The 27,201-nt window shown below is 41.2% G+C and overlaps 1 protein-coding gene across 1 annotated transcript in view; it reads right to left on the bottom strand.

Annotated features, from left to right (window-relative positions):
* Positions 1–27,201, bottom strand: part of vwf (von Willebrand factor) — a 119,581-nt gene that overhangs the window by 14,766 nt on the left and 77,614 nt on the right. The window contains exons 37-46 of the mRNA XM_043713571.1: positions 26,172–26,519; positions 22,175–22,386; positions 20,177–20,279; positions 17,325–17,399; positions 16,032–16,136; positions 12,782–12,984; positions 12,186–12,335; positions 9,860–9,973; positions 6,527–6,710; positions 3,783–3,823 (exon numbers count right to left, since the gene is read on the bottom strand). Coding sequence (XP_043569506.1) covers positions 3,783–3,823; positions 6,527–6,710; positions 9,860–9,973; positions 12,186–12,335; positions 12,782–12,984; positions 16,032–16,136; positions 17,325–17,399; positions 20,177–20,279; positions 22,175–22,386; positions 26,172–26,519 — 1,535 coding nt within the window. The remainder of the gene's footprint in view (positions 1–3,782; positions 3,824–6,526; positions 6,711–9,859; positions 9,974–12,185; positions 12,336–12,781; positions 12,985–16,031; positions 16,137–17,324; positions 17,400–20,176; positions 20,280–22,174; positions 22,387–26,171; positions 26,520–27,201) is intronic.

Here is a 27,201-nt window from a genome sequence, read left to right as displayed (position 1 = left end):
AAGATGATTCGGGGTTTAGATAGGGTTGACAGTGAGAATCTTTTTCCACGTATGGAGTCAGCTATTACAAGGGGGCATAGCTTTAAATTAAGGGGGGGGTAGGTATAGGACAGACGTTAGGGGTAGGTTCTTTACTCAGCGAGTCGTGAGTTCATGGAATGCCCTGCCAGTAGCAGTGGTGGACTCTCCCTCATTATGGGCATTTAAGCGGGCATTGGATAGGCATATGGAGGATAGTGGGCTAGTGTAGGTTAGGTGAGCTTGGATCGGCGCAACATCGAGGGCCGAAGGGCCTGTACTGCGCTGTATTCTTCTATGTTCTATGTTCTATGTTAATGCATGTTTATATTTAGTGAATAATAGTTTTGTAAATCAGCTTCAGGTTTCCATAATCTTTATAGTTAGAGCTGAAAAGGGTGGCACAGGTCAGGCAGCATCTGAGGTGCAGGAGAAAGTGAGAACCACAGATGCTGGAGCTCAGAGTCAAAAAGGGTGGTGCTGGAAAAGCACAGCCGGTCAGGCAGCATTCGAGGAGCAGGAGAGTCAACGTTTTGGACTCTCCTGCTCCTCGGATGCTGCTTGAGCTGCTGGTGCTTTTCATGCACCACCCCTTTTGACTTTGTCTCCCAGTCTATAGTCCTCACTTTCTACAAATCTTTATAGTTAGTCTATTGATGGCGCCACCTTTTGTAGCTGATGTGGCTGCTCAATCATTGGGAGCCTGAGTGGAAACTTACAGTAAAACACTGTAAAATATCCAAGGAGAGTGGAGCATGGTAGAGATTTACCAGGTGGAAAATTAGCTGTAAATTATTTTTAAACTTGCAATGATAAAATCAGAATCGTTAATTCTTCAATAAAATGTCTGCCTGCAATTCTGACCATTAAGAATGTGCTGACTCAAAGTCTCTGTCAGCAGAAAAATTGATCAAAGGCAAACCATCGATGTTCAGAATGTAAATGAACACTCCCGATGATTCCAAGGACACGGTTAACTTCTGATTATGATTGGCAAAAACTTTAATTTTGTGCATTTTTTGCTGTTTTCTGAATGTCTCCATTAAGTCAATTACTGTTAGTTTAAACACTCCAAAGTATCCATGATTCTTAAGATGAGGAATGGGAAACTAGAAATTATGTGGATGATATTAGAAGGTCTCTATTTTCATTGGGAATAAAACCTTTGTTAATCAAGCAGATAGATCAGTGTCTTCAGAGCCAATTAAGGATTTGTACTGTAATATTTACAAGCAACAATATAAATTATGAAAACTATGGCAGACGGAATGAAGCATATTCCCACTATGACGAGAGAGAATGTTTTTTAAATTATATCTGTATTAAAGGATTCCAGACCCTGGAGAACACAATGGACATTTTATCAGTCTGACTGCCTCAAAATATTCAGCAATGTCTAGATTCTGAATCAAAAACAGCATTTGCTGGAAAAACTCAGCAGGCCTGATAGCGTCTGTGAAGTGAAATCATAGTCAACGTTTCGGGTCCAGTTCTAAGGAAAGATCAATGGACTCGAAATATTAACTTTAATTTTTCTTCACATAACCTGCCAGACCTGCTGAGCTTTTCCACAACTTCTGTTTTTGATTCCGATTTACAGCATCGGCGGTTCTTTTGCTTTTTACCTAGATTCTGAGTGATTGCTTTATCATTAGCTGCCACAAGATGGAGGTAGCAGCAACCAGAGAGTTAATCCTGAAAATCTGGCTCCGGGTATCCAGCCTTTTCAAGGCACAGGTAACATTTTGGATGCTAAATGGCATCTACTGCACACGTTACTGATGCAAGCCATGCAGAATGTTATTTTCATGAGATTGTTATTGTGTGCAGGGAGTAGGCCCATTAGAACAGCCAGATTGTGACAATCATCAGGGTGTATAACTGTTTTGACGCCAGCATTATCAATTTGGAGTTCAACATTACAGCTAATGCTGGTCCGAGAGCATGTGTTCAACAAAACACAAGACCCAATAGCAATGTTTTTTAAAAAGATCATCAAAACTGCTTCCGCATTATTGATTCCTGGCTGCTGCTGCAATTGGTGGTTTTCAGAGTTGTTTAAGGTCATTGAAGTATTTTTTTTAAATTATTTGTCCCTGGGATGTGGGGAGAGTCCCTTGTTAAGCGTATTCATCTCTAACTGCCCTTGACAGGACAGTGAGGAGACATTGTCTCAAACCACTGCAGTCATTGGTGAGTAGGTATGACCACAGTGCTGTAGGGAAGCTGGTAGGTGCTAACGGACTATGCACTGATTTCAAAAATCCTGCAGAAATGGCCTGCTGCGAGATATGAATAACTTTTCAGAACCCAGATCGTCAGTCATTAAGCCCATAAATAGTGATTAACATAATTCGTTAGAACATAAGGTCATTGTGGGTGGCACGGTGGCACAGTGGTTAGCACTGCTGCCTCACAGCGCCAGAGACCAGAACCCAGATCGTCAGTCATTAAGCCCATAAATAGTGATTAACATAATTCGTTAGAACATAAGGTCATCAATCTGATACATTAACTATGCTTCTCCCTTCATAGATTCTATCTTACTTGCTGAGATTTTCCAATATTTTCTATAGATACAAAATTTTCTATAACTTTCTTTGACAAGGCTTATAGGGACAGGGGTCTTGTTCTTTATGTTCTCTCTCTCTCTCTCTTTAATCGACTTTACAATGGCCAGTGCTCTTTTGCAGTTTTCTCTCTGAGTCCTTCTGCAAGCATGTCAGTCTACAATAAATAAAAGCAAATTACTGTGGATGCTGGAATCTAAAACCAAAGAGAAAATGCTGGAAAATCTCAGCAGGTCTGGCAGCATCTGTAAGGAGAGAAAAGAGCTGATGTTTCGAATCCAACTGACTCTTCGTCAAAGCTTAGCTGATAGCTAAGTTCAGTACCCATAGGGAGGGCCTCAACCGGGACCTTGGGTTCATGTCACATTACAGGTGACCACCATTGCACTATACACACACATAGATACTCCTACACACACACACACTCTCACACACACACAGGTACTCCTATGCACACATACACACGGACACACATATACACAGACTCGCACACAGACACCCACACACACCCTTACAGACACACACACTCCCATATGCACCCCCTCACAGACTTAAGACACTCTGCACTCACTACACATGCATGCATTCACTTTCTCACACTCACAACCCTCAACCCAGACAGACACACACACACAGACAGACAAAGATCCACACGCACACATATATTTTGTGGGGTGAATTTGTACTTTCAGGGTTACATTGTACTTTGCTCAAAAACTGCATGCATTCATGTAGAACTCTGAGCTCAAAAACTGCATGAATTTATGTAAAACTCTGTTATCTCACTTTTTAGATTAGAATCCACATGAAAGAAGTGAAACTATCACGGTATTCTAACAGATGAAAGGCTTAACAGACAATCAATTTTTCAATGTATAATTTCAGTTACATCACACTGTAACTTTTTGCTATAAATTCTGTGTGTTAGGATTGAGCCCTCCACTATCACCTGATGAAGGAGCGAAACTCCGAAAGCTAGTGTGCTTCCAATTAAACCTGTTGGACTATAACCTGCTGTTGTGTGATTTTTAACTTTAAACACAACAAAGTTCTGCTGCCTGAATTAACCTTTTTTCTTGAGCCAGCTAGATGGCGCTCTGCACCAAGCTGCTTAACCATGCAATCTCAATTAAAGTACAGTACTTGTTTCATAACATTTTACAGTGAAATGTAACAAAACATCCATTGTCTTACCCCAATGCTGGTTCCATTCAGTATGCAAACGTTTCCTGGAACTACAAAAAACATGTCAATTAATATTATTTGTACTATTAAGAGCTAATATAAAATCTTGAATGTCCCATTATGTTCATGCACTACTGTAAGTTATAAAGCATGATTTAGTGGTTATCGTCCAATTCAAACATTAAATATCAAATTTTCACACAATTTATATTGGTTTCTAACTTTATGCCTCTTATGGTTATTCTTGTTTCTACAATACTGATGTAGGAACATAAGACATAGAAGCAGGAGTAGGCCATTTGGCCCATCAACCTGCTCCACCATTTAATAAGATCATGCCTAACTGGATTGCAGTCTCAGATCCACTTTTGAATCTCAGCTGCTTTGTCTATCAATAGTCCATCTTTGGTTTGATTTGATTTATTATTGTCATATGTGCCTGGGTACAGTGAAAAGTTCCTGTTTGGGCGCAGTACAGGTAGATCATACTGTACAAAGTGCATTAGGGTAATAGAACAGAGCGAGGAATGCAATGTTATGGCTGCAAAGAATGAGATCAACATTAAATCTGAAATTTGACAGGTTCTAATAACAGTGGGGAAGAAGCTGTTCTTGAATCTGTTGGTATATGTGTTTCGGCTTTTGTATTTTCTGCCCAATGGAAGAGTTTGGAAGATATGACCTTACTCAGCATTGAGTATCATATCACAAGTACAGGTTCCAAACCCAAGTGCAGAATTTCCACCTGGTGAGAATAGTGATGCAGTGGTATGAATGAGAGGTTCATTGAGGATCAGTTCATCTAATGGAGTAACATATTAACTCTCTAACCAAGAATGCAATGTTCAATTAGCCCGTCAGAATAGGAATGAATTTGCTAACCCTCAAACAAGTGAGCACTTACAGCTGGCAGTGACATTTTTTATTGCCTCACTGTAATTCACAAAACAGACACTGACAGACAATTGTTTGTTTACTTGGCATCGTTGTGGGTATGTTCGCTGAGCTGGGAAGTTGATTTGCTGACGTTTCCTCCCCTGTCTAGGTGACATCCTCAATGCTTTAGAGCCTTCTCAAAAGTGCTGCTGTACAGTGACTTCTGGAATTTATTTGGTTTCATTTCTGCTGCTTTTGGTTCCAGTAGATTGTTGCAGTAGTCGATATATTGGGTCTGGGTCAATGTGTTTGTTAATGGAGTCCGTGGATGGTCGGTATATTGGGTCTGGGTCAATGTGTTTGTTAATGGAGTCCATGGATGGTCGGTATATTGGGTCAGGATCAATGTGTTTGTTAATGGAGTCCATGGATGGTCGGTTATATTGGGTCAGGGTCAATGTGTTTGTTAATGGAATCCGTGGATGGTTGGCATATTGGGTCTGGGTCAGTGTGTTTGTTAATGGAGTCCGTGGATGGTCGGTATATTGGGCATGGGTCAATGTGTTTGTTAATGGAGTCTGTGGATGGTTGATATATTGGGTCAGGATCAATGTGTTTGTTAATGGAGTCCGTGGATGGTTGGTATATTGGGTCAGGATCAATGTGTTTGTTAATGGAGTCCATGGATGGTCGGTTATTTGGGTCTGGGTCAACGATATATTGGGTCAGGATCAATGTGTTTGTTAATGGAGTCCGTGGATGGTTGGTATATTGGGTCTGGATCAATGTGTTTGTTAATGGAGTCCGTGGATGGTCGGTATATTGGGTATGGGTCAATGTGTTTGTTAATGGAGTCCGTGGATGGTCGGTATATTGGTCTGGGTCAATGTGTTTGTTAATAGAGTCCGTGGATGGTTGGTATATTGGGTTTGGGTCAGTGTGTTTATAGATGGAGTCCGTGGATGAGTGCCACGATCTTAGAAATTCTCTGGCTGTCCTTTGTTTAGCTTGTCCTATTGTTGTTGTGTTGCCCTCATTGAATTTGTGGTCCTTGTCATTTGTGTGTATGGCTACTTGGGACAGCTGGTCATGGTGTTTAGTGGCTAGTTGGTGTTCATGGATGTGGCTTGCTAGCTGTCTGCCTGTCTGTCTTACATAGTGCTCCATGCAGTCTCCAGCATGGAATGTTGTAAACTACGTTGTATTGCACGTGATTGGTATAGGGTCTTTTGTTCTAACTAGCCACTAAATGCCACAACCATCTGTCCCTGGTAGCTATACACACAAATGACAAGAACCACAAATTCAACTGGAACAACACAACGATCATAGGACAAGCTAAACAGAGGACAGCCAGAGAATTTCTAGAAACATTACACTCATCCACGGAGTCCATCAATAAATATATTGACCCAGACCCAATATACCAACCACTACATCAATAACCAGAACTGGAAACCGGGAGCAGCAAGAAATAATTTCCAAAAGACATCTAAAATAGAGAAGTTAATGCTAGGTCCAAATACTTTGGAATTGTATAGAAAAATGTACTTATTGTGACAACCATTCTGATGGGCATCAGGGCCAAACTTGCGACCTGGAATTCTTAACTGGTAGTATCTCAAAAAGCTGAAGCTTGTGAGCTCCATTGATTTGTTTTAATTGGCAGAAAATATATAGACTGTGCGTCCATTCTGTATTACAATAAGCAGCTTGGAATATTGTACCATTTTAAAGATGGGATAGAAATGGAAATTGATGTTGTTATGGTTCACACTGGGAATGAGGCGTCACACTGTATTGTGTGTTTTTTATGAAGCCCGAGTGCGCTACTAATTCCAAGAGAGGATAATGAGCTGCTATTTGTAAGAACTTACCACATTGGCACATGGGACAACAGTTTCTGACTCCATTGCACTTCAGCTCATAGCCGAGAGGACATTCGGGTATATCAATATGGGTACATGACTTGTTTAGTTCATGCACAATCACTTCCCCATTGAGCTCCAAGCATTCCATCGTGATACATGGATCGTCCAGGGATGGCCATCGTTCACCAGCCTACAAGATAACAGCAACTAGTTATACATCACTAATACATGATACCAATTGAAAGCAGATATGTCTCTGATGGTTAAGTTTTGAATTTTCACACTTGGCCCTCCCATCCATTATCTACAATCAATTTGATTGCACCATAATAAACTAAATGTTTTGTTTCTGTTTTTACCTTTCTCATAAATATGGATAATTTGATTATTGCATCTGAAAATCGGAACCTGGTTAATCTAATTAGATCATCGAGCTATCAGACACAGGAGCTCAAGCAGGACATTTAGCCCACTAAAACTCATCAGCCATTCAGTGAGATCAGAGATGATCTGATCATCCTCAACTCCACCTTCTTGCCCTTTCCTCAAAATCCTTGATTTTCTTACTGACTAAAAATCTGTCTTTCGCAGCCTCGAATATACTTAATGACTCAGCTTCAACAACTCTCTGTAGCAATGAATTCCACACATTCACTACCCTTTGACTGAAAGAAAATACTCCTCATTCCTGTTCTAACTGGGAGATGTGAGATTACACCCTGTGGTCCTGGACTCTCCCACAAGGGGGAGCAATTGCTCTGCATCTACCCTGTGAAGCTCACTAAGAATCTTACATACAATGTGTTTCAATGAGGTTGCCTCTGGTTCTTCTAAACTGTAATGAGTACAGGGCCAACCTACTCAATCTTTCCACATAAAATAAGCCCTCTCTAATCAGGATCAGCTTAGTGAACCTTCTCTGGATTGCCTCCAATGCCAGTATATCTCTCCTTAGACAAGGGGACCAAAACTGTTCAGAATATTCCAGTTGTGATCTAACTAGTGTCTTGTATAGTTTCAGAAATAACTTTCCATTTTAATATTCCATTCCATTTTGAAATAAAATGCAACATCGCATTTGCTTTCCCTATTACCTGCTGAAATTGGATGCTAGCTTTCTGTGATTTATGTACGAGGACTCCCAAGTATCTCAGCGCCACAGCTTTCTATAGTCTTTCTCCATTTCATTAATATTCACCTCCTCTAATCTCCTTGCAAAGTGCATAATATCATATTTTTCCACTTTCCACACCATTTGCCTCCCCATCTATTTTTATGTCATCCACAAACTTGACTCGAGTACATTCAACTCCCCCAGGCAAGTTATTAATATATATTGCAAATACCTGCAGCACTGATTCCTCTGCAAAGCCACTAGTTCCAGGTTGCTATCCTGAAAATGCCTCCTTTATCCCAACTGTCTGTCTTCTGTTATCCATGTTAATACACTACCTCAACGTCCTGAGCTCTTATCTTATTAAGTAGCCTAACACCTGCTACCTTATCAAATACTTCTGGAAATTGAAATACCTGTATATTATTTTCACTGCTTCCCTTTTATCTATCCTACTTGTAACGTCATCAAAGAATTTTCATAAATTTGTCCCCTGCATGAAGCCCATGCTGACTCAGATTGAATATCCTATGTATTTCTAAATGTTCTCCTTTTACAGCCATTCAATTATTAAAATGTAAGATTAAAATATTTTAATAACAGATGTTAAGCTAATTAGCCTACTGTTAACTTTTATTTTCCCTGACTATTTTTGAACAAGGGGGTTACATTGGTAGTTATCCAATTCTCTGTTCCTTTTTAGTTTTAAATATGGTCTTGCTGACAATCTTGATACTATTTGCTACTTTACTCTCAAAGTTTACTTCCACTTTCTTTATTTTTTGTGGACACCTTTTGTTCATTTTTAAAACTTCTCCAATCCTCTGGTTTACCACAAATATTCACCACTGATTTTTTTTTTCGAATTAATGCTATCCTGAACTTCCCTGGTTAACGGTGATCAGGGCACCATCTTCCTAGAATCTTTCTTTCTCAATGGTGTGTATCTTTCCTGTGATACATGAACTATCTTCTTGAATATCTGGCATTGTCTCTCAAGTACCTTTTCTTGTAAACTCCTTTCTTGTCACTCTGCCCTCATTCCTTCATAATTAATCTTGTTTAAGTCTAACACAGTTATTTCTGACCTATGTTCCTCTGTATCAAGCTGAATATAAATTCTACTATGGTATGCTCTCATTTTTCCTGGAAATCTTTTATTAAATCTGCCCCATAACAGATCACCAGATTCAAAACAACTGATCTTTGGTTGGATCCACAACACATTGTGCTAGGAACCTGTCTTGAATACATTCTATGGACTCTTCCTTAGGGTTATGTCCTCTAATTGGGCCATCCCAATTGACATAAAGATTAAAGTCTTCATGATGGCTTCTTTTACATACCCTAATTATCTCCTGATTTATTTTCTGTCCCATTGTATTGCCACCGCTAGGAGGGCTGTAGACCACTCCCATCAGTGTCTTCTTCCCCATGATATTTCATACCTCCATCCATATAAATTTCACATCTTCAGATTCAAGATTATTTCTGGCTATCTGGCCAACTCATTATTACTAACAAAGCTACCCCACAGCCTAGTTAGTATGTTCGGCACAACATCGTGGGCTGAAGGGCCTGTTCTGTGCTGTATTGTTCTATGTTCTATGTTTCATTTTGACCTCTGATTCAAATGTTGTGATGAAGTCCCAAATCAATGACTTAATGTGAATGAATGTCAATTAATGCTGTAATGTTGTTGATTGTTCATGAGGGGGACATGCTAAACCATTTAATCATTGAGCAGATTGGAATTTTATTGGAAGTGATACTAAAAGTTCAGTTCACTTTATTGTTTTAAAACAATTTAAGTCGCATTCTTATTTTCAACTTCTGAATCTACTGCATCTACACACATCATCTCATTTTCATTTAAATTTGACTTAATTCAGCCAGAATTATACAAATATCGGGATTGCATGGTTACACTAGTAGGATATTCAATGTTTGCTACTATTTGTTTAAAATTGACGGAAATATCGGGCACATGTTCAGTTCAACACAGAAATTGAGAAATTACTGTCAGTGGTACACTCTTCCTCTGTATAGTAAGCTGTTTATAGATAGAATCAATTTTGGATGACCTGCTTTGATTGGCCAGCATTTCCCCCTCTTTTAATTTCAGGTGTAAAGGATTGAATCCTCCTAAACACAACTGAATAAAGTTCCCGCAGATGAATGCAGACTAAATGGTTTCTTCGGTCAAAAAGATTGTAGCTACTCACTTGATAGACAATCTTCTGCGGAAATGCATCACCTCTGTTGAAACCATCAACTTCACAAACTGCAAGTTTGCATTTTCCACAACATGCACCTTCTTCATCTCTATAGATCTGCCCCTTTATAAGGAAAAAGACACTTTTAGTGGTATCATTCCAAGCTTTGATTCATGTTTGTGACAAACCCTGGAAACACAATTGGTTTTGACTCAAATGCATTACTGCATTTCCTTCTGGATGTTAAGCCACAGGCTCATTACAAAACAAAATACAGCTGTTAGCTTTGTCCTTGTAGTAAGTAGAGAGTACAAAAAGCAATTAAATCAGGATATTTGTATTATTCGTTCGTAGTATGTAAAAGTCATAGGAAAGTGTAATATTTGTTGCCCACCCCTTATTGCCTTTGAGGATGGCACTTTTTAAACCGCTGCAGTCTTTCTAGTGCAGGTTTTCCCACAGTGCAGTCAGGAAGAGAGTTTTGAGACAGTGACAATGAAGGAGCAGCAGTAATGAATCATGTCAGGGTGATATGTGACTTGGAGGGAAACCTGCAGGTAATGGCATTTCCATGTATTTACCAAACCAGTTCCTCAAAGTGGTAAATGCAGTGGGTTTGGAAGGGAGTCTTGGGAAGGCTTTACAGTGCACCTTGTATATGTTGCACACTGCTGCCTCTGTGTACGAGTCATGGAGGAAATGAGTTTAGATGATGATGGATGATGCAAGTTAGGCAGATTGTTTCTTTTCTGAAGGGGATGACCTTCTTGAGTGCTGTTAGTGCTGCACTCCTCTGGGCAAGTGGAAATATTCCATCCCACTCTTGACTTTTTTCATTGGATAGAATTTGGGAGATTAACAATTGGGACACTCACCATAAACTTCCACCATACTCTGCCTTGTCTTGTAGACAGAGTGTTTACATGGCTCACCCCATGAATTTTCAGCTCAATGATAATCCTCAGGAAGTTGCTGCATAAGAGGCCAGAACTAAAAGGAGTGCAGAGACCTGAGAGGGAAAGGCGGGGAGGGGAGGAGAGGGTAGTTATAGGAGGTGGAGAGAGGTGAGATACTGAAAGAACTCAAAGAAAAGGATGTGCACTTTAAAGTCAAGGCACTGCCAGACAATGAGACAAAGTAGGCCTGCAGGACCAGTGGTGAAACAAGATAGGTGATGACTTTGGAGATTACTATAGAGTTTTGGATTAGTGAGTGTTTGGCAGATATAGTCAAGTCTAGTGGTAATATAGGTGAGGATGAGGATTTCAGTGGTAGATAAATTAGGCAGGGTTAGGGGTGGGGATATTATAAAGATGGAATCATATAGTCTTGGTCAGCAGCTATGGAGTCAAAAATCCTATCAGAGTGTGACAGGATGTTTCTCTTGTTGACAATCTGGTTCGATTTGAGGCAATGGCCAGGGAGATAGTGAGGCCAGAGACTGCGGGACGAAGGTTGTGGCAAAGTTCAATGACAATGATTTTCCCAATAGAGGAAATGTTTGTATACTACGGAATATCAGACAAGCAGTTTGACAAGTAAAGGAGGAAACAAGGTGTGAGGTAAAGTTGGTCATTATCAGAGTATACATGGAACCTGTTGTTGTCTTTTTGGAGACTATAGATGAAACACAGAATTTTGGGGGACCAAAGACAATGGTAAGGGAGAAGGAAGGGAAGCCATTTGAGGTGATTCTCTGATCACACATGTGCTGTGTGTCTTTCCAGGGAAACAGACCTCACTTATTTAGCACATCATCACGTCTGCTGGATGCTCCACAGTGCTTTAAGATCAATGACTTACATTTTGAGCTGCAGTCAGTTATTTAGGCAAGGTAAGATAAAGCTAATGGATTAGTTTTTCAACTTGAGTCATATATGTTGGTTGGATATCTTATTCCTAAAACTTGAACTATATTGAATTGCATATATTCAGTTGGGGGGGGGGCGGAGGGCGGTCAGTGGGTTCAGTTGGCTGGACAGCAAGTTTGCGATGCAGAGTGATACCAACAGTGTAGATTTAGTTCCTGCACTGACTTAGGTTACCATGAAGGATTATCCTTCCTAACCTTACACTTTGCCTGGAGTATGGGACCTTCGAGTTAAACCACCACCAGTTCTCTTCTCTCTCTCTCTCTAATGAGAGAGCAGCCCTATAGTCCAGTTGGACTAGGGCGACTTTATATATTAAGAATCTTATCTGACTGTCACAATGTAAACCATAAATATCTTCCACATTACATGAAACGTTTACAGCAATCTAAATCCAGTTGAGATTTGAGTTTTCCTTCTATTTCCTATTAAATAAAAAGTGTATCCAATGTTCTTTTACTTACAGTTGGACAATCTTTCTTGCAGGTTTTAGTAACACACTCCACTTCATGAAGTCCTGTGACAGTGTTCTTCCTGTCAGTGCAGGTGCATTGTTGGCAAGACTCCTCCCATGTCTTTCCAGTCATATAGACAACACCATTGTGAACACAGACCTTCACATGGTAGGTATCAAATAATGTGCACACAAAACATTTTTGTATGTTAATATTATAATATTAATAATTTATCTCTTATATTAAGTTGATAGAGTAATATCCCTCACATCAACATACTCACACACTAATATACGTAAAAGTAACAAACAATCTTAATTCAAACCAACACCTCATCTATAACTTAAGTGGCAGTCTCTGTGATGTGTAAGATATATTGTCAACGTTACAAATTCACATAGCCATGTACACACAGTAATTTAACATCACAATAGTATGTAAACAGCAATTTAATTTGGTCTTCACAATACCATACCCTCCCAATGATACACTCTTGCTCTGACGTATCTTCACTCACATATCCATACCATTTTCTCGCAGTCATTAACATTTCAATTATAAACAAAATGAGGTTCAAGACAATAGCATGCACAGTTCTCAGTTACCTCATTAGGTTCACAATAGGATGTGGTACAGTTGCAGTCATTTATCACTGACTTGACTGAATATCCAGCAGGACAGGTTGCTACCTCATTGCTACAACTGCAAGCACATTCGTATTTGTCACAACATTGTGTCTTTATAACAGACAGTGTTCGGTGAGGTGGGCATGTTATAGACTTGGCTTCACATTGGTTCCGTTTGCAGACTGAAAACAGTGGAATATGGATTAGTATTTATAAAGTGCCGTTTTAATCCTTTTAACATTAATTTTCTTAATTGGATCTCGGAGATGCTTGAACAGTACAGATCGAACATTAAGCTGAAGGCTTTCCCTCAGCCTTGTAATCATGCTGCAAGGCTACTTTGGGCAGATGGCTTTTCATTAGGAACCATCTGATGCCATAAATCTTTCTCTTTACAACAATAACATTGAATTGGTAGTAATCAACACTTTTCCCAGTTAGCCAATCAACCATTAAAGTGCGAGTTTCATTAGAGTCTATGCAGCAGGGGTATTCTTGTGTAAGGTTCACTTCCCAGTCCAAAGTGAGCTCAACTCATTCTATTGCAATGGACAGGGCAGTGAAGCATATACTAGGATGGGCCTTCCATAAGCTTATGAAGGGGTAGCTTGACACCAAAATTACCTGACAATGCTTATAAAGGATGGTGACTAATGCTTTGTATTAATGCTCCTCTGAACAGTGATAATCTCATTGTGGGTAAACAAGGCCACTTCACGGGGGAGTCACTCCGTCATATTCTGTGTTGCTGGAGCTGGGACAAGAACCTCTGAAAACATCAAACGGCTTTCTAGGATGCTTTGTCAAAACTTCACCAACACTCGAATAACCTTCCCTGAAGATTTTACTTAAAATGATTTGAGAACCTCATAGGAATAAACAACAGGAAGGGAGCTCTTTTGGGCATATTTCCTAGGAGACACCTTGGTCTGAATGATATATGGGAGATGAGTATGAGGCTACACAGCGAAGGATAAAGGGACAGGAGGATGACGTGGAGTCCTTCCCTTTGCAGGTCCAGGACATCTCACATCCCCTGGACCTTTTCCATCGCGATCTTCAGTAGCACATTCAAGATTGTCTGTATAAGTTCCCCCAAATCTCAGCCGTCCCGCACATTTCACACCCTCAGTAGAACCGGGTGTGAAGACCTTCATACACAATGCACAAATTGTAACTGATTAGCACTTGAGTGTAAACCAGCAGGTTTCTGGTTTAGCATTTATAGTCAAGTCAAATTATAGTCATCAGTATCAGGACCAAAATTGCTTGCTAAACCGAGACTGATAAATAGACATTAACACAGCACCAATCAGTGATTCTTTTCATCTTAACAGCAAAATAACCCCACTACTCTTTAATTACTCAGACATAGTAGAAGAACAATCATGGGAAGGATTAGGCTCATCTCAAATGTTGTAACTGGTGTGTTCCGACTATTACATAAACATGTGGGTGGCACGGTGGCACAGTGGTTAGCACTGCTGCCTCACAGCACCAGAGATCTGGGTTCAATTCCTGCCTCAGGCGACTGACTGTGTGGAGTTGGCACATTCTCCCCGTGTCTGCGTGCGGGTGCTCCGGTTTCTTCCCACAGTCCAAGAATGTGCAGGTTAGGTGAATTGGCCATGCTAAATTGCCCGTAGTGTTAGATGAAGGGGTAAATGTAGGGGAATGGGTCTAGGCAGGTGGCGGGTCGGTGTGAACTTGTTGGGCCAAAGGGCCTATTTTGTAAGTAATCTAATCTGCAGATAGCCATTTACCATTCAGTGCTAACAGCCATCTGATATGAATACATGTTCATTGTAGCCTTATCTACAAACCATGTTTATTGGAAAATTGTGGATATTTGTCAACAAATTTCTCCCTATTCTGTGCACTTCAATTGGATTGTAGGCACATATGCTCTGATCCTCACTTTCATGAACTAAGGTAGCAAATGTGAGAAAGTTACCTTCTGCAGTCCACATTAATGAAAATCTACACCATGTACAGTGTCGACAGAGAAAGTTTGTATCCATGCAAAGGTTAAATAATAGAAGTAATATTTCAAACTGGCTTGAAATCTCATAATTCTTCTAATCACTGTATAGAATGACATCAACAAGCACTTAGACTCATAGAGTCATAGAGATGTACAGCATGGAAACAGACCCTTCGGTCCAACCCGTCCATGCCGACCAGATATCCCAACCCAATCTAGTCCAGCACCCGGCCCATATCCCTCCAAAGCCTTCCTATTCATGTACCCATCCAAATACCTCTTAAATGTTGCAATTGTACCAGCCTCCACCAATCCTCTGGCAGCTCATTCCATACATGTACCACCCTCTGCGTGAAAAAGTTGCCCCTTAGATCTCTTTTATATCTTTCCCCTCTCACCCTAAACCTATGCTCTCTAGTTCTGGAATCCCCCACCCCAGGGAAAAGACTTTGCCTATTTATCCTATCCATGCCCCTCATAATCTTGTAAACCTCTATAAGGTCACCCCTCAGCCTCTGACATTCCAGGAAAAACAGCCCCAGCCTGTTCAGCTTCTCCCTATAGCTAAAATCCTCCAATCCTGGCAACATCCTTGTAAATCTTTTCTGAACCCTTTCAAGTTTCACAACATCCTTCTGATAGGAAGGGACCAGAATTGCCCGCAATATTCCAACAGTGGCCTGACCAATATCCTGTACAGCCGCAACATGACCTCCTAACTCCTGTACTCAATACTCTGACCAATAAAGCAAAGCTACCAAACACTTTCTTCACTATCCTATCTACCTGCAACTCCACTTTCAAGGAACTATGAACCTGCACTCCAAGGTCTCTTTGTTCAGCAACACTCCCTGGGACCTTACCATTAAGTATATAATTCCTTCTAAGATTTGCTTTCCCAAAATGCAGCACCTCGCATTTATCTGAATTAAACTCCATCTGCCCACTGGCTCATCTGGTCCAGATCCTGTTGTAATCTGAGGTAACCCTCTTTGCTGTCCACTACACCTCCAATTTTGGTGTCATCTGCAAACTTACTAACTGTATCTCTTATGCTTGCATCCAAATCATTTATGTGAAGATTTTCTCGACATTAAACTCTCTGATCAAATCAAAAAGCTGCAATAAACTTTGCAAAAATACCTACCATTTACTTTTGTGGGCTGCCTAATGTAGCCGGAGTACAGATATATCAAATGAGGAGGGTTATTCATTCATGAATAATGGGTGTATTCAAAAACTTACCACATTCATAAATTGGTTTGCATTCGCCTGGATTTTTCAATGACAGAATACTTCCATCTTCACATGTTGGGGTGGGTGGCTGATCACAGCTAAGCAAATCACAAACTAAGGAAATGGGAACAGCCAAGACTAAATTATTCTCATAAACAAGCACTGTATGAAACATTGAGCAAATAACACAACAATTTCAGCAGTAAGGTTTGCCAAGAGTATTTCCCCCTAGTCACCATCATACCAATATGCAACATGAGAGGAAACAAATGCAGAGAATGCTGGAGAAACTCAGCCTGTAGTGGGAGAAACAGAGTTAATGCTTGGAGTCCAGTGTGACTCTTCTTCAGAACTGAAAGTTGAAAGACCAGAACTTTATAAAGTTTATTATAAAGTTGCCAAGTCCAGACAATACATCTTGCTAATGCTGTTAATGTTTAAATCCAAAATACACCTCTTTAATCAAAAGCAGTCTCTAAATTTATCTCAGTAACTGTGGAAGGAAAATAATCCATTATGTAGATATTGACCAGCTCTTTCTAATGTAATATTCAGGTACAAACTGCAGTGATCTCTCATTGCTCACTACAACAGAGTGTGGATTGTGGATTAGTGGTGCTGGAAGAGCACAGCAGTTCAGGCAGCATCCGAGGACCAGTAAAATCGACGTTTCGGGCAAAAGCCCTTCATCAGGAATAAAGGCAGAGAGCCTGAAGGGTGGAGAGATAAGCTAGGGGAGGGTGGGGGTGGGGAGAAAGTAGCATAGAGTACAATAGGTGAGTGGGGGAGGGGATGAAGGTGATAGGTCAGGGAGGAGGGTGGAGTGGATAAGTGGAAAATAAGATAGGCAGGTAGGACAAGTCATGGGGACAGTGCTGAGCTGGAAGTTTGGAACTAGGGTGAGGTGGGGGAAGGAGAAACGAGGAAACTGTTGAAGTCCACATTGATGCCCTGGGGTTGAAGGGTTCCGAGGCGGAAGATGAGGCGTTCTTCCTTCAGGCATCTGGTGGTGAGGGAGCGGAGGTGAAGGAGGCCCAGGACCTCCATGTCTTTGGCAGAATGGGAGGGGGAGTTGAAATGTTGGGCCACAGGGCGGTGTGGTTGATTGGTGCGGGTGTCCCGGAGATGTTCCCTAAAGTGCTCTGCTAGGAGGGGTCCAGTCTCCCCAATATAGAGGAGACCTCATCGAGAGCAACGGATACAATAAATGATGTTGGTGATGTGCAGGTAAAACTTTGATGGATGTGGAAGGCTCCTTTAGGGCCTTGGACGGAGGTGAGTGTGGATAGTGTCCATACTTACCACAAACATACTGTGGGCAGCACTCATCAGCGTTCCGTCGTAATGTTGGCTTTTCACAAGCTCCACATGAGGGGACTATAAAGAAAGAGGAAAAGAACAGGTAACACCAATATTTGCAATCAACAATTGAAAGAAACTTTTACGTCATTAAAGGCATGCAGATTGGACTTTGTGGACTATGACAAGTGTAAAATGTAGAAATGTCTGCCAGTTCTTTGTAGAATACGTTTGGAGTGTTCAGGTTATTGAGCATATGAGTTTCAACTTATTAAATCTTAGAATGGATCCATGCACACAAGGCAGCACTTGGCCTGTTTTTTACATGCCAGCTCTCTGCAAGAGGAACTCACTTAGTCCTACTCACCTTCATTATCCTTGCAATACTGCAATTTCTTCTTTGTCTTCAGATAATCATCTAATTCTTTTTGAAGGTTTGGATTGAATCTGTCTCCACCCTCCTCTCAGGAAGTGCATTCTAAGTTCTACCCATTCACTATGTAATGAGGGGTTTTTTTTCTGCATGGCATCACTGGTGCTTTTATCATTTATCTTTTGGTTTATTCATTCATGGGATGTGAGGGCATCACTGTCTGGCCAGCATTTATTGCCTGTACCTAGTTGCCCTAGAGAAGGTGGGAGTGAGCTGCCTTCTTGAGATGCTGCAGTCCACCTGCTCTGGATTGACCCACAATGCCTTACAGAGGGAATTTCAGGATTTTGACCCAGTGACAGTGAAGGAATGGCAATTTATTTCCAAGTCAGAATGGTGAGTGGCTTGCAGGCAACTTGCAAGTGGTGGTGTTCTCATGTATCTGCTGTCTTTGTCCTTCTAGATAGATGTGATCGTGCATTTCTAAAGTGCTGTCTAAAGATCTTTGGTGAATTTCTGCAGTGCATCTTGTAGATATACATAGTGCTGCTACTGAGCAACGGTGACGGAAGGAATGGATGCTTGCAAATGTGGTGCCAATCAAGAGGACTGCTTTGTCCTGGATGGTGTCAAATTTCTGAAGTGCGGTTGGTGCTACATATATCCAGGCAAATGGGGAGTATTCCATCACACTCCTGACTTGTGCATTGTAGATGATAACAGGCCTTTTGGAGTCAGGCCTCCCGCAGTATTCCTAGCCTTTGACCTGCTCTTGTAGCTGCTGTGTTTACATGATGAGTCCAGTTGAGTTTCTGGTCAATAGTAGCCTTAACTCAGGGCTCTCTGTTTCTTGATCTTTCTAAAACTGGGAACAGATCCTCTTTATCAAAATTTCTATACCAGACTCCTCGACTTTGTACATCGCTATCAAATGTTCTCTTAATCTTCTATTCTTGAAGGAAAACAACCCCATCTTCTCCAATCTATTGAATTGAATTGAATTGAATTTGTTGTCACGTGTACCAAGGCACAGTGAAAAGCGTTGTCTTGCGAGCAATACAGGCAGATCACAGAGTTAAGTAACATCGATAGATAATGAGCATTGTGATTCATGACTGGAGTGTGAGGTTGCAATATTGAACATAGAACATAAAACATAGAACATTACAGCGCAGTACAGGCCCTTCGGCCCTCGATGTTGAGCCGACCTGTCATACCAATCTGAAGCCCATCTAACCTACACTATTCCATGTACATCCATATGCTTGTCCAATTACGACTTAAATGTTCTTAAAGTTGGCGAATCTACTACCGTTGCAGGCAAAGCATTCCATACCCTTACTACTTTCTGAAGTTAGTGATGGCGTGAGCTTAGAGTGTTGAGTTTGGAGTGTTCATATTTTGAGGTGCAGGCACTGATGGTAAGGCATTAGTTGCCAATCCCTAATTGCCCTTGGAATGAATGGATCGTCCTTCAACTCCTATTTTTGAGGGCAATTAAGACTCAATCACATGATTCTGGGTCTGCCATCACATTGAATCAGATAGTTTTTACAACAATCAGTCACAGTGACTCTGAATTAGTAGATCCAATGACATTAAGACTTTGCCACCTTCTCCCCAACACGAAAAGATCAGAAGTGATGCATAGCAGGATAAGTTGCTGGAAGAATTAAGGAAGAAGGCACACATCCACTCTGGGTGTCCAGGAAACACTCTCCTACCTGAAGCTGGAGTGTGAAGTTAAATGGCAATGTTGAGAATAATAACAGTGTTGATCAGAACGTGTTAAGGTTAATGACAATGCTATGGCTATTAATAGTGTGAAGTTAATGGGAATATGAGATTAGTGAGAGCACGAGATTAATTGCAAGTGATGCTAGAGTGTAGAACCTTGTGGCAGCATGATTCCCAGTTTAATGCATATTGTTTCACCATCTTGATCAAAGCATTTCATTTCACAATGTGTGAAGTAGTTTGGTGAGATAACCGAGCATCTAATCATCAAAGTTGAATCTACCCAAGAAACTAGTGACAAATAAGCATATGCGTTGAATCGTAGAACCCCTATAGTGCAGATAGAGGCCATTTGATTCTACCGTCCGTACCACCGCGCCAAGGCATATCCTGCCCAGACTCATACCCATTATCTTGCATTTGCTACGACTAACCCACCCAGACTACACATGCCTGGACAATTTAGCATGGTCAGTCTATCCTAACCTGCACATCTTTGGATTGTGGGAGGAAACCGGAGCACTCGGAGGAAACCCATGCAGACACGGGGAGAACGTGCAAACTCCACATAGACAGTCGCCTGAGGAAGCAATCGAACACAGGTACTTGGTGTTGTGAGGCAGCAGTGTTGACCACTGAGTCACAATGCCAGCCCTTCTATTTGACCTCAATAAAATCATATCCACCAAAGTGCAGTGCACCCAAGGATGATAAAGAGTTTCGGGTAGTGTGAAGTGTCTCTTACCTGTGACAGTAGGACACAATCTGTTTGTGCAGTTAATCTGCCTGTTGTCTAAGCACGTGCAGAACTGGCAAGGTCGGTCATGTGGTATCCATGTATCCAAATGCTGAAAAAGAAAGGACAGTTACTAAAACCCCTGCCTTGTCCCAAATTGTTACATTGTATTTTTGAAGGGATTGCTATACTGTCAGCAGCATCTGTCACATCATTATACTTTGATTTAGTTTTTTTTCTTTCATGCTCTTGTCCTTTACATTCAAATTGATTTCAAATGAATACAATTGGAACACTGCATGCAATTCTGGTCTCCAAACTATAGGAAGGATGTTGTGAAACTTGAAAGATGTACAAAGATTTTACCAGGGTTGAAGGGAGACGCTGAATAGGCTAGGTCTATTTTTCCCTGGAGCGTCGGGGGCTGAGGGGTGACCTTATAAAGGTTTGTAAAATGATGAGGAGAATGGATAAGGTAAGCAGACAAGGTTTTTTTTTCCCCAGGGTGAGGGAGTCCAGAACTAGAGGGCATTGGTTTAAGGTGAGAGGAGAAGGATTTAAAAGTGACCTGAGGGACAGCGTTTTCATGTAGAGGTTGGTGCGCTTATGGAATGAGCTGCCAAGAGGAAGTGATGGAGGCTGGTACAATTATAACATTTAAAAGGCATCTGGATGGGTATATGATTAGGAAGGGTTTAGAGGGATATTAGCCAAATGCTGGCAAATGGAACTAGATTAATTTAGAATATCTGGTCGGCATGGATGAGTTGGACTGAAGGGTCTGTTTCCATGCTGTACATCTCTATGAGTTTTTAAGAAATCTTGTAATAGAAGTGATTTGGCCCATTGAGTTGGTTCTTTTTACAGTGCAATGTCCTCAGGATCACTTTCTCTTCCCCTCTCTGAAGGTCTGTTGTTAATTGCTGATTATTCTCCAGGCAGACTTGTACATAATTTAACTTTATTTTTGTTTGTCTTGTCTAACGTAGCATATATTATGAGGCCTAACTAATTATATGGCATCTGTTCTTTTTTTAACTTTTAAAGTAGATTGAAGTGCTGCAATGTGTATTAGCACTTCCTCTTCTCCTGGTGCCTCAGTCTCTTCAGAGGCATTGAAAAATTACAAGATGATGAACATCTCTCTGTCTGTCTCTCTCTCTCTCTCTCTCACTCTCTCCACTCTCTCCATGGTTGTTGCCAAGGATTCACGGAGAACTGTGATCAGACTTCACACAATACCAAAATATCGAATCACTTTCATATTTGAGAACTAGATATTTTAAGTACTGAGTGCACCAGAAGCAGGACTTCTATGTGAGCATCATTGTATTAGAGAAGAGTGTGCATCAAAGCTTCTGAAAATGTCATGTTTTACATTAGATAAACTTCAGATCTGACTTGGGATGATTTGCAATGTGATACTGTGGTGTCACGATGCATCAGTACACAGAACCATATTGTGTTTTTAAAAGGGACTTTAATCTTGACCTTTTGAAGATTTCTGGCATATTAATTACAAAATGAGCCATTACTTTTTTTCCAGACTAATCTCTTCATATCCCTTTATTAGGTTCAACATTGCTTATAGGACATTTTAATGATGGGACTGCATCCCTAAATTTTACTCTCTAGCAAATTGGTGCTATTGCATTTGATTAAATCACTAAAGAATTCATAGCTAACATTGATTTAATGATAAAAGATCATTAACTTTAATATTTGTTGATCAACTTGTTCAGACACATCTTAACATTCCTCCAAGACAAGACAGGAGGGGCTTGAACCTGATCTTTTGGCACACTGCTAAGAACACAGGTTTACTAATGGCCAAATTTAGGTTAAAATTGCCCACTAATAACTGTTCCTCTTTTGCTATTGTCTGAACTGCTGAGATTTTTTAAAATTCTTTTATTTCAAATTTTCAGAATCAAGCCTATTACAGTTTTGCATACTTAAAAGGAGCAGGTTTTAAGTCTTTCAGTCTTACTACTTGACTTTAAATACCTGACGAGGAATTTGCTGATCATCAATACATTGACTGCAGACATCAGCTGTGACACATTTTCCTTCCAACAGCAGTTTCCCTTCTGGACAGAAGCAGCCTTCAGTTGGAGAATCTAGGCAATATGTTGTGTTCTTTGTCGCAAGGTTATCGCAATGTTGGATGCAATTTATCCCACAAGATTCGTAAACGAAGGAATCGGGGCACTGGATAGCTAAAGGCAAGGAATAACAATTTAGGCAGGAAGCCAATGCAAATTATAAAACTGTGTTCAAACTGTCAAAGAACCATGGGAAATGTCCTTTCAGTGGTTAAGGTTTTAACACAGCTCTCTTCTGTATTTCCTTCCACTTATGCTAAGTGACCTGAATTGTGGTATGCATTTGCTAAGTTCAATATACACATTTACAATCAAATTTTACTGTCAATGACAAAACAACAACAATTTAATTATGTAGTAAATAGCCATTTGCATGCATTTATGTTGACACATGCAAATACATTCTGTTCAACATGATGGGTCAGGCCTCAATGCTGCAGATCACTCCAAGTAGCTGGGCCATCCTGTATCATTTGTCCTTCATGGAGAAATGTGCAAAGAAAACCACCTTTGACCACAATTCCATCAGGAAGTGTCCAGCATGTAGCATCCTCAGGGAAAATGAGAGGGTAGATCCAGTTGGGGTGCTCTCTGAGCAGACAGTCAAAATCATTTGGACGAATCACCAGAACTTTCCAACAAGCACCAAGAATCCCTAAAGTGTGGAAACTGGCTATTGGCCCAACAAGCCCAAGAGGGCAGCATGGTGGCTCAGTGGTTAGCACTACTGCCTCACAGCACCAAGGACCCGGGTTTGATTCCAACCTTGGGTGACTGCCTGTGTGGAGTTTGCACATTCTCCCCGTGTCTGCATGGGTTTCCTCTGGGTGCCCCAGTTTCCTCCCACAGTCCAAAGATGTGCAGGTTAGGTGAGTTGGCTATGCTAAACTGCCCATAGTGTTCAGGGATATGTAGGTTAGGTGCATTAGTCAGGGGGAAATGTAGGGGAATGGGTCTGAGTGGGATGTTCTTCAAAGCATCCGTGACGACACGTTGGACCAAATGGCCGTTTCCACACAGTAGGGATTCTATGAAGTCTACACCGGCCCTCTGAAGAGTATCCCAAACAGACTCATCCCCCTACCCTATCACTTTACATTTACCCCTGACTAATGCACCTAACCTACACATTCCTTAACACTATGGACAATTAGCATGGCCAGTTCATCTGATCTGCACGTCTTTGGATTGTGTGAGGAAACTGGAACAGCCGGAGGAAACCTACACAGACATGGAAAGATTGTGCAAACTCCACACAAACAATTGCCCGAGCTGGAATCAAACCCGGGTCTCTGGCACTGTTAGGCAGCAGTGCTAACCACTGAGCCACTATGACACTCAAGAGATCACTTGGCTGGTGATGAGAAGAGCACTGTCCGTCACATCCTTCTTACATGACCAGTCTCTGTGTACCACCTCACACTGCCCTGGAAGCAGCTGCTGGGGAGGGAAAAAGAGACAGTAACACATCTTCTGCTGGAATGTGCTTTTGGAAAGAAGATCTGGAAAGAGATGCAGCGGTTTCTATTGAAGTTCATTCTGAGCACCTCTGAGATGCAGGATTCTGTGTTCTACGGGCTGTTTCCTGGGACGCACGCTGAGACAAGTATCAAATGCATTTCAAGGGCCATCAACCTCAGTGAAAGACACTATTTGGTCTGCCCAAAGCCTATTAGCCCTTCAGTGTAAAAAGTTGACCTTGACCGAGCGTTGCAGACTAGCATATTCTGAGGTCCACGACTACATGCTGAGGGATGCACTGAAACTTGGGGGTAGCTGCAATTAAGTCACAGTGGGAAAAGGTCTAAGGTCTTTCTACCAAAGTACAATGGGGGTCCGCTCAATTATCAGACCTTCTCAGTGCCTCAAATGAATGTAAATATAGCTCAGCATAAGTAAGAGTGCCTTGGGATTTTTGGAACTGCAGGGAATGTCAAATTTCAATGTTTGTTTGTTCTTCTGTACAGGCTATACAGAACAGCTTCAGCAACTATGTACGTATATATAGATGTTTTTGTGAATAATTATATTTTTGCAATAAAAGAAATCATCAGCCAATCTCAGTGAGCTGAGGGATGATATCTCTACTTATGGAAGTTTTAGAATTTGGGGTAAAGTTTAGATTAGATTCCCTACAGTGTGGAAACAGGTCCTTTGGCCCAACAAGTCCACAACAACCCTCCGAAGAGTAACACACCCAGACCCATTCCCTTCTGACTAACACACCTAACACTATGGGCAATTTAGCATGGCCAATTCACCTAACCTGCACATCTTTGGACTGTGGGAGGAAACCGATGCAGACACAGGGAGAACATGCAAACTCCACACAGCCCAAGGCTGGAATTGAACCCAGGTCCCTAGTGCTATGAGGCTGCAGTGCTAACCATGCCACCCCACCCCACAAGTTCTGTGCTTCATTAGGCTTGGTCCCTCCTAATTACATGCAAAATGTCTCTGTGAGCGAATGAGAATCAATCAGTTGCTTTGTGCATTTTTGTGAACCTGACTGACGGATTGATAATGCATAATTATGGGCGGCACGGTGGCACAGTGGTTAGTACTGCTGCCTCACAGCGCCAGAGACCTGGGTTCAGTTCCCGCCTCAGGTGACTGACTGTGTGGAGTTTGCACGTTCTCCCCGTGTCTGCGTGGGTTTCCTCCGGGTGCTCCGGTTTCCTCCCACAGTCCAAAGATGTGCAGGTCAGGTGAATTGGCTATGCTAAATTGCCCGTAGTGTTAGGTAAGGGGTAAATGTAGGGGTATGGGTGGGTTGCGCTTCGGCGGGTCGGTGTGGACTTGTTGGGCCGAAGGGCCTGTTTCCACACTGTAAAGTAATCTAATCATAATTCGTACTGGTTTGGAGGCTTCAGACTGTCAATATTTGATGAGCTACACCTTAGTGTTCTTCACACCCTTTTCAGGAGTTAGCCCTGTGTACTAACTATCTGCAGTTCAGTAGCCAGCACTAACACTAAAACTAATGCAACAGTTTCAGGAGTGTAACTATCTTCAGTTTTGAACTGCATAAGACAGATGATGAGGCACATTCTTGAACAGAACTCTAAGAGGAATAGTGAGAGACACTGACAGAGAGAGGCTTCTCAAAAGGGAAATGGGGAGAGGAAAACCAACTAAAGGTCTGCTATACTCTACCAATGACCACAACCCGCAGTGCTGTGAAACAACAGAACTTTCAATCCTCTAAGACCTTTCCTGCTCAGTCTGGTGGAAGCAAACTCTAACAATTCATCTAACCTGGCCATCATAGCTGCTGAATTCTGACTTCAATTTTCCAATCCCTTCACCTTGGAAAAATAAACCTTCAATTGGCAACACTAATAGTCTGTGATCTACTTTCATCTTTCTATTATTTATCGATACATTCTTATAACCTTGGGGAATCTCCTAACTGGTGTAGCCTTCATTTACCATTGCAGCATTTGGTATCACTCAAATATCTTCCACCAGGATGACCACTGAGGATTGCATTTTGTCCGGTTCCTCCCCTCCAGTTTTACTGTCATGTGATCCTGCCAGGAATTGAGAACCCCCAATGGCATTGCTCTCTGGATCAAAGGAACACTCAAGCCTTGCACCACAGCAAAGTGGCAATCCACAGAAAGGACCACCGCTCTATGGATATAGAAAAAGTGGCACAAACACCTGGCCTGAATCTCAACATTTATAACTGATTATTTTGGTTTCTCCACCTAAGGAAAGAGTTTACCTCCAGCTATCTATGGAAGCATTTTAATACTTCACTCACACATTTAACAGTTCAGTTTATGAGAAATAATTCAAAATAAAATGTGTGTTGAGGTAACTTATTCCTATCACTGCATGTTAATTATCCAAAAAAACAATTGTAAGATCAATACAAAAAAAAGTCCACTTACAGCAAAAATCATTTGACCTCCACTTAACACAGATGCCCATAAGATTGCATCGGAAGTTATATGCTGAAATGGAGTCACATATATCATTCTTGTTACAGGCTTCCTGTTCGCATTGTCTGAGATATGGTTGCACATCGACTACTTTCCTGCATTCATCAAATATTGCAGAATGCAAAATGCTACACTCATTTCCAGTTAATTTACAATCCGGGGATGTGTCGAGCACTTGTTCAAAGCAACCCTGTGACGATTCTTTCAGAGTCCAATCCTTTATAAACGTGAGACTGTTATTAACAACAGAATGATCCTGGAGTTCAAAATCATTGAGTGGATTGTTGTCACATTTACCTTGATGCAAACAAATAAAAAAAGTCACTAATTAGAATGTTAACCAAACAGTTAAGTATCACATTTCACATGGCAATGCAACCCAAAGAGCATTACAGGCAACTTATCAGACAACATTCGATACATATTGAGATATTAAGATAGTTGACCAAAGGTTAGAGGTAGATCTTAAAAGTGCTTTTTAAGATACAGAGAGAGGTAGAGACTTTAGAGAGGGAATTGCAGACCTTGAGGCCTGGGGTGGAACAACGAAAATCAGGGTCATGACTCCATATCCTCTTTACTTTCCTCATTTACTGAGCAAAATTTCAAAGTTATTCAAATCCAACACATTATTCAGCACTGTTCAATAAGATCATTTCAGCAGTGGATCAAAATCAGAAGCACAGCCATGTAAACTTGTGGCATACTGGCTTAGTACATAGCACTATTGCCTTACAATACCAGGGACCTGGGTTCAATTCCAGCCTAGGGCAAATGCCTTTGTGGAGTTTACACATTCTCCCTGCGTCTGTGTGGGTTTTTTCTCAAAGATATGCAGGTTAGGTGGATTGGCCTTGCTAACTTGCCCATATTGTGGATTGTCTATGGGGATTAGGTGGGATGCTTTGCAGAGGACTAGAAGGGTTAAATAGTCACTTCCTACACTGTTGGGATTATGTTTATTTATTTAAGTCTACTG

Source organism: Chiloscyllium plagiosum, chromosome 23 (genome assembly GCF_004010195.1).
Source record: "Chiloscyllium plagiosum isolate BGI_BamShark_2017 chromosome 23, ASM401019v2, whole genome shotgun sequence".
NCBI lineage: Eukaryota > Metazoa > Chordata > Chondrichthyes > Orectolobiformes > Hemiscylliidae > Chiloscyllium > Chiloscyllium plagiosum.
The sequence above is the reverse complement of the archived record's forward strand: the minus strand, read 5'-3'. Positions and strand labels throughout refer to the sequence as shown.